Raw genomic sequence first — 10,734 nt, forward strand, 5'->3', positions numbered from 1 at the left:
TTATTAAGCTGATGAATTGTAAACGTTATTGATACCCTAGGCAATCGTCGAAAGAACGCCGTTGAGGGAGAATCTGATCGAAAACGTAGAGCCGGTGGAAATAGTGCAAATACATCCGCAGCCGCAGCGGCAGCTGCCGCCGCTGTCGCACATGCAGCATGTACTGCAGCTGCTGTCGCTAGCACTGGGCTCTATGCATCTCATTCCAACTCAGCTTCGCCTATTCCCATAAATGACGACAATTCACAGTCAGGACTCATACTGCCAACAAACATATCGTCGTCGTACGATAAGACTTCAAGCGATGCTGGAGCTTCCAATGACTCAATTCCCCTAGCAACAATGGTTGCCATAAACGCGGGCCTGACAACCTCAAATGTTTGCAATGCGCATCCGGTGCAAACAGGAACAAATCAAACGGTGTTTGCTACTGGTAATAAGGTCAAACAACGTGTAGAACGTGACATAGCGCAACCATCACCTTATTGTGACTTTTGTCTGGGAGATCAACGAGAAAATAAAAAAACCAATATGCCCGAAGAGCTAGTATCGTGCTCGGACTGTGGTCGTTCCGGTCATCCATCGTGTCTGCAGTTCACGGCAAATATGATTATATCGGTAAAACGTTATCGTTGGCAATGCATTGAATGCAAGTACTGCTCCATCTGTGGGACCTCTGATAATGACGATCAACTTTTATTTTGTGACGATTGTGACCGGGGATACCATATGTACTGCCTGTCACCACCGCTTGTGACTCCACCAGAGGGTTCTTGGAGCTGCAAGCTATGCATGGAGGAGTTCCACAAGATTAAATAAGCTAATAAGCTACATTAATAATTCACCAATTATAAGTTAATCTTCTCATAAATATAAAAAACGTACATTTTACTTGGTTTGTTGAATTTTTTGGTCTTCTATTTTTCTTTTTATGCGCCTGTATGGGTTTTATCAGTTTTGGTTTAAGTAACCTAATTAATTTTTACACAGGTAAAGACACTTGACTAGCAACATATATCGAGAGTTCAATTGATAAAAATTATATATATATTATTGTGTAGTTTGGCGAAATTAAAGTCTGCTAATTTAATCCTCGCTATTTTTATTTTTTATTATATTTTATAAATGTTTCTTCTGTGTGCTTTTTGAATTACAAAGTGGCCAAATTAAAAGGAAATATAACCGTATAACGATTAGATTCGTTGAAAAGTATGTAACAGGCAGAAGAACGCGTTTCCGAATGTATAAGGTATATATATATGTTCTTGATCAGGATCATAGCGAATCGATCATGAACTATAAAAGCGCAAGTTTGTTGACCCATATTTTATTGTTTGTCTTGTTAATTTCTGTAGGTATTCCAAAAAACACTTTGGCCACGCCCTTCCTTTAACCATCAAAACGCCCGAAAACGTTGATTTAGAGCTTATAGATTTTTTATTTTTAAGGAACCGAAAAATAGGTGTAATGTGTAAAGAAATAAGTTGGTGAAAGATAAGAGAATCTGTAGCTCGTAGCTACAAATAGTATATTCAGAAAAGGATAGTTTCAGCATAAAGAAAGGATTAGAAATTTGCTAGCTAAACACTGGCCTAATTGAGCTCGCCGAATGCCTTAATCATATATATTTTTGACAGTGAAACGTTTTATCGGAGTGGGAAACTCACTTGATTTATTTATTACTATTATTACTTTATAATGCCCAAAAGGCATATATATATAAAGGTCTACCAGTCTATAAATTCTGTCAGTATATTTTTATACCTGACATATCTGACCATATAAGGTATATATATATACTTGATCAGGGTCAATAGCCGAGTCGATCTAGCCATGTCCGTCTGCCCGCATGAACGTCGAGAGCTCAGGAACTATTAAAGCTATAAGGTTGAGATACATATACATTCAGATTCTAGAGACATAGACGCAGCCCAAGTTGACCCATGTTGCCACGCCCCCAAACCGCACAAAACTGCCACACCCTTACTTTTGAAAAACGTGTTGATATTTATTTAAATTCTTATAAGTCTTGTAAATTTCTATCGATTTGCAAAAAAAAAAATGGTTGGCACACATTTTTCACATTTTGAAAAATTTTTAGATAATTTTTCATAATTTTATTAGTCTTGTAAAATTCTATCGATTTGCCAAAAAACTTTTTGCCACGCCCACTCTACAGCCCTAAAACCGCGCAATACTACCATGCCCACATTTTTAACAATTTTTAAATTTAATTTTATTCCCCAATATCTATCGATATCCTAGAAAAATTATGAAATTACGCTTTTGCATTCACACTAGCTGAGTAACGGGTATCTGAAGTTGGTTCTCTATGGTTTTTCTTTTCAGGCACTTCGGTATCATTGCTTTCGTTCGTTTTCTTATATATCCTATTTTGTGTTACTTCATAGTCCTGCTTTAAAATAGTCAAATAATAGCCACGGAAAGATGCAAAACATATTTTACACTCCGAAATATTTCCTTCCAGGTGAAATGCTTTTTCTTATTTATTTATTTTGTTTTTTTTTTTTTTTTTGTATTTGCAATCTGTAGCGATAAATAATTTTATCACCGTATGAATTGAGCTCCAGTGAGCTCAATCCATATATATACATATTTACATATTTTTATCTATTTCTAAAAATATATGGCAGGTCCAGTACATGAAAGCTTTTTCGTCGCCTTCGGTTGCTGGTGTCATCTTGTAGTCCTAGTGCTAGGACATTATCATGGTCGTGTAGTTTACTTATGTATCGCTCTGCATTTGACTTTATTTCGTCTTTAACAAGGGGAAGTTCCATGTCTTTGTGGATGTCATCATTAGTCATATACCATTGAGCACCTGTGATTGTTCTTAGCGTTAGAGTTGCCAGATGTTCCCCACAGTTGCATCGCGTAGGTCCATACTGGCTTTAGGACTGCTTTATACAGCCGTAAGTTGTTCTCTAGGCTTAATTGAGAGCGGGGTCCTAAGAGCCAGTACATTTTTTTTGGTTTTTTCTTTAGCTAAGTTTGCTTCGCTTTTATATGGTGTTTCCAAGTGAGACGCCTGTCCAGATGTACTCCAAGATATTTCACCGTTTCACTAACTGGTATGGTGAAGCCGTTTAGTGTACGAGAATGTCACTTGCACTGATTTTTGTGCGTTTACTTGCTATTCGCCATTTTTTAATCCATGCTTCAATTAACCCTAGTTCTTCTTGAATTAAGTTGGATGCAACGCGCGGGTCATTACTCGTGGCGATAATAGCATTATCATCATATCATCATATGTTGCTATCTGAACGGCATTTGTAGTCGGTAAGTCAGCTGTGGAAGTTGTATACAGCACTGGACCTAAAGCACTCCCTTGTGGAACTCCAGCCTCAACAGTGTAGATACTTGAAAATTCGTCATGTTCGCGAACATATTCTATTCTTAAGGTAGGACGATATAATTAAGAAGTATGGTGCGGTTATTTTCTTCTTTATTTTGTACAGAAGACCTTCATGCCAGACTGTGTCAAATGCCTGTTTGACATCCAGGAATACTCCCGTTCAGTATTTTTGATTTTCTACTGCGTTCACTATTGCATGAGTGATGCGGTGGCACTGCTCAGTCGTTCCGTGCCCTCTTCTAAACCCAAACTGGTGTTCGGTTATAATGTTAAGTTCGTCCAGTGCAGGTAACATTCTTCTTAAAAGTATTCGTTCAAATGCTTTAGAGAAGGTCGCCTGCAAACTAATGGGACGCTATGAAGACGTGCAGTTTTCCGGTTTGTTTGGCTTAGCAATCATAATGACTTCCGCGAATTTCCATTGAAATGGAAAAACAAAATAGTATAGAATAACAAAAATAGTAAAAGGATAAAATAACGCTTGCGACTCTTGATTCACTACTAAAAATGGTCTCCAAAAATTTTGAAATTCAATGACAGAAATAATGAAATGAATTTCTAAAACAAGATAAATTTCTGTGCTCAAGAATTCCAACTACTCAGCTAAATAAATTGAAAAATTCGAGGAAAAGAAGATAAACAAAAAGGTGTTTTGCTAGATCTTGACTGGATTAATATGTTTACTGCTTAAAAAAGTATTTGACACGACTTTACACGCGTTGGTTATATGAGTGATTAAAGGAGGGGTGGCCAAAAAATTTTTCAATTCGGTTGACAAATATACAAAAATATATTTTAGTTTGAAACATATATTATTCAAAAGTGCGTTCTTTATAGATATCTGCGGTTTGTGTGCATTGCAAGCTTTATAGGGTGTACTTCTTACTAACGGAGCAGTAAAAATACGTTCGATTTCATGACCAATTTTCCTTTGTGCAGGTTCGTCGGGTTCTTTCGGCTCCAATAATCTGGCTCTAGACTAAAAAATGTAACTATAAACTTAATATTAACAAGAGAGAATGCTATAGTCGAGTTCCCCGACTATCAGTTAGCCGTTAGCAAACAAACAATAAAACGTATAAAAATTAAAACCTTATTCAAAAGTGTGGGAGCTTGTAGCCGTTAAATTGGGTTTGGGAACATTCTAGCTCTTATAGTTCCTTAGATCGAGACTTTTAAACAGACAGGCGGACAGGGAAAGATCGACGGGCTTTTGAACCTGATTAAGAATATATATAATTTATATGATCGGATATGCTACATTCCACCTACTATATACTTTTTAACGAATCTAGTACACCTTTTTACTCCACAAGTAACGGGTATACAAATTGGTAAAGGGGGGTAACTTTGTGATCCTTATACAAGGGCATAAAATAATCATGGTGTACAGTCTAACATGAAATCCGTAATTTTTGTGGAATTTAAGTACGCAATCCAAAATAATTGAAGTCACGAATCGCCAATTTTCTCGAGTTTTCGTTCTTCTGAATCGGCGAACAAATCAAGCAGTTATTGGCTAAAGGTATTTTCAAGGTAGTATTGGCTCATTTGCGACATGTTGTCTTTTGGCTTGTCGAACTTACCTGGGGTGTTTCAGAGACAGAAGTGCACATTTTCGAATTCCATTCCATAGTGGAATTGCGCCTTCTTATCTAAATCGTCATCACAGCAAAGGAGGAAACAGAAATTGTGTCGAATATAGACTTAAACTCAACATCAAGAAATCTCAGTTCCTACAGATATATATAGTTTTTAGGTCATGTCATCAAGAACAAAAGCATTTTATCGACTCCTCAATAGAGCTGTGCCATTTCGAAATGTAAGACTCCTCAGATTCTCAACCAGCTATATTGTTTTCTAGAACTCACATGTTACTTAAGAAAGTTTATCCAAAACTATGCGCTTATTTCGAAACCATTGACTGAACCTTAGAAGAAACATCTGTAGTCGAGTTCCCCGGATTTCAGATACCTGCTAACTTAGCCATTGAAAGTGCAAAGTAGAAATTTTAATTTTTTTTAATTTTAATTTTTTCTGGCATATCGATAGAAATTGGTGAAAAATGATACAAATGTTTTGTGTTTAATAGCGGCTTGGGAGCGGTAGAAAATAATCAAGCGTGCTACGGTAATCGAATTTGTAAGAATTTTACGATTTCGATTTGAAATCGCAAAATCAGTGCTCCGGTTTTTTCACTTATGTCTGGCCGAAATTAAGTACCAAGATCATTACAAAACATTCCGATGGCAAAAATGTTGAAAAACCAGAGCACCTAAAAACGAAATCGAAAGATTTGGCCCAAATCGAAATATAAAAAAATTACGATTACTGGGACTTGCCTGAATAAAACGAAAAAATATCACATCAATATCATTTTTCAAAAGTATGGGCGGCTTTATAGTGGGAGTGGCAACATCAGAAAAGGTCTCTGGAATCTGTATTCATAATTTTAACTTCATACCTTTTATAATTCTTGATATCTCGACGTTGGTTCGGCGGACCTGATCAAATCGATTCTGCTATAGATACTGATCAATAATAAATATTCTTTACAGGCCCTGAAGAAGATAGTCCTTTTAAATCCTTGAAGAACTATCTCACTTGTTCCACAGTTTAAATTTAATATCCTAGGTACGCGCCAAAGTACACACTGGCGCCTCAATAGACTCCACAGCTCGTGACTTTAAACAAGCTAAAGAAAAGGAAGAACAGTGAAAGAAATCTGCATAATTGTTTCCGACCTTGTTGTTCTGAGCGATATCCTGTAAGGGTTTGTTCGACGGCCTCGTTTCCATTCTAATCCTCCGATATGACCCTGCCTGGGATTGGGCCCACCTGTTGAAACACTATCACTACACTTAAAAGAAACATTTCCGGTAACCACATATAAATAGGATATTAAGACATTTTCAAAAAGACAAGTATATATACAGTCTGAACGTAAAGGTTACAAATTCGCAGCTCCGTTTGGATCCTCAATTTCGGATGACGCGTCCTTTACGTCCTGGTAGATATATCAATTATCACTCCCCAATTATAGATCACCATTATGTCAATTTACTGTCTACTGGGTAACTCTATTGATGGACAAGGTTGTGCCCGAGTTAACTGTCAAACCGACAATAAATAAGACCATCTCGAATTAAACCTGTTAGTCATTCATATATACAGGAAACTAGATAATATTCAGGAGACGAAGGTAAAACACCGTGACCACCATCATAGAAGATGTTTGGCAACTGAACTATGAGGCTTTTATTCATAGTGGTAACACATTGAGTATTGTTTTTTATTTCCTAAACCACGTAGGAGTTGTAACGTACCAATTACAGTGGTTCGAACTTTGAAGTATTGTAAATGAAAATCAAAAGCAAGGTGAAAAAAAAATAATAACAGAAAATTCATTTTAAAAAAAGGAAGGAAAGGTGCTTGGAACTGATCGCCATCGCCTCCTATACATGCGAGTTATCCAACCCGTAGATATAGCACTCTGCCCAGTTAATAAACAAATTTCAAACTACAATCTCATCAGTATTTCAATTATCCAACCCTTTCAATTATCCAAGCCGTAAATTTAGCACTCTGCCCCAGTTTATAAGCAAATTTTAAACTCCAATCTCAGCAGCATTTCCTTTGCCCTTCTTTTTGTCGCCATCACTTAGCCACCCTATAAATAACCAAACTTACAGTAAACACAAATATCCACTTGGAGACCAAGCCATGATCAACTTATTGCGCTGTGAAAAAATTTAAGTGCAAAGCTTATATCCTAAACATATTTAAAAGCTCAAGAAAATCCTAAAGAAAAGCTTCTGGCCGAGGTCGAGTGGATTATAATATAAGACTTAGAAGTAGCTCAAAGAAGCTGGGGTCGGAAAAATCGAATTTTTGAAATTTGAAAGCTGGAATCGTTTGCCCATTTTTTGCCCATGTTTGCCCACCAATTAGTTTGTTTTGCCCACGTCCAGTTTTTGAGATATGAATTTTCGAAAAAGTTCGAAAATTTTCGAAAATCAAAAATTTCGCCTTTTTCAAATTTTTTTTTTAATCGCAATAACATCGTTTGCCCACGTTGCCCACCCTTTAGAATTTTGAAAAAATGTATACTATAGAAAATATAAGGCTTTTAAGTTTTAAGGTGGGCAATCGAAATTATTTATTTTTAAATGGAGGGCAAACGTTTTTTATTGGAAATTTTTATTTTAAAGAGGTGGCTAACGAAATTGGGTGTATTTTAAATGTGGGCAATTGAAAAACAATTTTTTTTAAAGGTTTTTTAAAAGGTGGGCAAACGATAAAAACTAATAATAATGGTTGGGCAAACGTTTTTTGTTGATAATATTTGGTTTTAAGAGATGGGCAAACGATTTACTCTCTGATTAGACCGAGGTAAACTTAAAAGCCTTATATTTTCTAAAGTATAAATTTTTTCAAAATTCTAAAGGGTGGGCAAACGTGGGCAAACGCTGTTATTGCGATTAAAAAAAAAATTTGAAAAAATCGAAATTTTTGATTTCCGAAAATTCATATCTCAAAAACTGGAAGTGGGCAAAAAAAACTAATTGGTGGGCAAACATGGGCAAAAAATGGGCAAACGATTCCAGCTTTCAAATTTCAAAAATTCGATTTTTCCGAACCCAGCTTCTTTGAGCTCTTAGAAGTCAGTCTGCATCGGGACAAGATCGTGAAAAGTTTCAAATCAGAGATAAGCAATTCAAAGTGGCTTGTAATAGTATAAGTGAAAAAGTCTCTCAGCGAATAGGGATATTAAAAAATTATAAAATAAAAATTATTTTTTCAAATGATTATAATGCAACAATATTAATTTGCACGCATAGGCGAGCCACTGTACCTGCAGCGCCCTTGAGCCTTTTTTTCGCCCTTCTTGCGTTATCTATTCAGCTGAGCTACTTCGTATGCCTATAGGTTTACATGTTGCGGCCAAGCTTTCGCTTAGTCTCGGATTTGTTATTGATTGATATTGATTCAACATGACAAATTTTTTCGCTGTCGTTTGCCAGCATTCGGTTAGCACACAAACATATATGTAAACGCATATAAAAGTGCACAGCCAAAACCAAAAATGTTCCGCGTGTTCCGTGCCTCTGACGCGTTGGGACATTTTATTGTATTTTTTCTCATAATTAAAAATGGCTGATACGGAAAACTAAAATGTGAAGTAGACTTCTACCGAGCCAAATCCCAATCTGTGTTGCGGAAATGATCTTTTATTTAAGCCCTGATTGCACGGTCAACAATTCCAACAATTGAGAAAAAAAATTTAATATAGTGCTTCGCTTTGGATTTTTTAAAGTCGACATTTGTATAGATATCTGCATATCTGTTTCGGACCTGGGTCCGTTCATCGACCCACCAAGCGGATTGCATTGTCAACAATGGTCAAATGGTATGATCCACTTGGTCTAATAACCCCAATTGTCAGAAAATCACATGATCTTTCTGCAATCTCTATGGAGTGCTAAGGTGGAATGGGACGACGCATAGCCAGACCAATTTTTTCGTCATGGTGGGAGTTGACTTCACAGTTATCGGTCGTAGAGAACTTAAAATTTCATTTATCTTCGCGAAGGCAGATGTAAACGGTGACCCTGATGCAACAACACTCCTGGAAAGGATTGAGCTGCGAGTATTTGTCCCTATTCCAAGAGAAACGCAAGTGTCGCGTCGTAGTTTTGCTTAAGGAGGACAACATTCCACCGTTGAGATGTCATTTTGAGCGCATCCAGGAAGTCATATCCGGCGGGGACAGCGTCATCAGAGTAGCTATCAAGAGAGCCGTCGTCCAACCAGTTGCCCCATCGATTTCGATATAGTTGGAACCGTACCTCTAACAACGAGCAGTCATGCGCTTATATTGTATGTATGTGTGACACCTCCTGCAGCGCTCTTCGGGTAACTATTTTCGCCCTTATTTCTACTCTGGCTAAAAATGTTGGGTTATCTATTCAGCTATTCGAAATCGCTACAGAAGCCTCGTCTGTTCATTTCTTTAAAATAGCTAATAAAAAGGCTTCTTAGCTCAACATACATGATACAAAATTTTCAACAAATTTAGTATGCCGACTTCCCCAACTATCATATACCCGTTACTCAGCTAGTTGAAATTGCGGCAGTTTTGGGCGGCTTAAGGCGTTAGAGTGGGTGTCTCAAAAATTTTTTGGCAGATAGATAGAACTTTACAAGACTAAAAATGTTATGAAAATATATCCAAAAATTATTCAAAAATGTGGGCGTGGCACTTTTGCTCGGTTTTAGGGCGTTCGAGTGGGAGTGGAAAATAGTGTTTTGGCAAATCGATAGAAATTTACAAGACTAATAAAATTATAACAAAATATCCAACAAATTTTCAGTCTTGGGCGGTTTTAAAGCCTTAGAGTCGGCATGACAAATCAATAGAAATTTACAAGACTAACAAAATTATAAAAAAATATCTAAAATTTTGAAAAATTGTGCGAGTGGCAGTTTTAGGGCTTTAGAGTGTGCGAGGCAACAATTTTTTTTTGCAAATCGATAGAAATTTACAATATTAATAATAATGTAAAAAAAATCAACACGTGTTTTTAAAAGTGTGTGTGCGCCTTTGTCCCTAGAATCTGTATGCTGAATCTTAACCTAGCTTTCAATCTAGCTTTCATAGTTCCTGAGATCTCGACGTTCATACGGACTCGGCTATTGGTCCCTGATCAAGAATATAAATACTTCATATGGTCGGAAACGCTCCCTTCTGTCTGTTATTTTTTAAAGAATATTTACGAATATAACAAATATTCAAGAATAACGAATTTTTTAATATTAACATTAGCAGTATAATTTTAAATAATTCAAATACTGTAAGCATATATAATTTCCAAATGAAAAATTCTTAAGCCTCAATGCATTTTCATATATAATTATACAACTGCTTATACTTACCTGCGATTTTCGAGAACGGTGCAACGTCGTGGTCGGATGGGACTTTAACGTGTGGGCCGCTCTAGTGTGGTCGCCACACACAACTCCCAAGGGCAAATTAAATCTCGAAACATTCGCTAGGCTGGACGTTCAACAGTGCCGTTGCAGGATTAATTATCGACCTCACGTTCATAAGCAGTCCATTCGCTCGCTTCTCCTGTTGGGGTATCAAGGAGGTGGTCACAGTCAGTGACCACGAGGCGATCCAGGTCGAAATAGGCACAAAGGCAATCGAGAGCAGGGCTAACACGCAGTAACCTAAGGCCTACCGACAGAACACCATGAGTCTAGAAGAGTCCGCCGGCATTCTCCATTACCTGACGGTCAACGAGGCGAACTTGTGATCGCAGCAGCGGATAAAATAGTAGCGAGGGTGGAGGAGG

The 10,734-nt window shown here is 37.1% G+C and overlaps 1 protein-coding gene across 4 annotated transcripts in view, besides 8 other annotated features; it reads left to right on the forward strand.

Moving 5' to 3' along the window:
• Positions 1-890, forward strand: part of d4 — a 36,962-nt gene extending 36,072 nt beyond the window's left edge. For all 4 annotated transcript variants that reach the window (NM_165425.3, NM_136319.4, NM_001273778.1 and 1 more), the window contains one exon: positions 41-890. In NM_165425.3, coding sequence (NP_724405.2) covers positions 41-819 — 779 coding nt within the window. In that variant the 3' untranslated portion in view covers positions 820-890. The remainder of the gene's footprint in view (positions 1-40) is intronic.
• A 302-nt stretch (positions 891-1,192) lies between these two features.
• Positions 1,193-2,326: a mobile genetic element.
• A 200-nt stretch (positions 2,327-2,526) lies between these two features.
• Positions 2,527-3,801: a mobile genetic element.
• Positions 3,802-4,378: 577 nt separating this feature from the next.
• Positions 4,379-4,703: a mobile genetic element.
• Positions 4,704-5,320: 617 nt separating this feature from the next.
• Positions 5,321-5,935: a mobile genetic element.
• A 312-nt stretch (positions 5,936-6,247) lies between these two features.
• Positions 6,248-6,401: a mobile genetic element.
• An 831-nt stretch (positions 6,402-7,232) lies between these two features.
• Positions 7,233-8,032: a mobile genetic element.
• A 1,426-nt stretch (positions 8,033-9,458) lies between these two features.
• Positions 9,459-9,786: a mobile genetic element.
• Positions 9,787-9,807: 21 nt separating this feature from the next.
• Positions 9,808-10,160: a mobile genetic element.
• Positions 10,161-10,734: the final 574 nt, after the last annotated feature.

Source organism: Drosophila melanogaster, chromosome 2R (genome assembly GCF_000001215.4).
Source record: "Drosophila melanogaster chromosome 2R".
Classification (NCBI taxonomy): Eukaryota; Metazoa; Arthropoda; class Insecta; order Diptera; family Drosophilidae; genus Drosophila; species Drosophila melanogaster.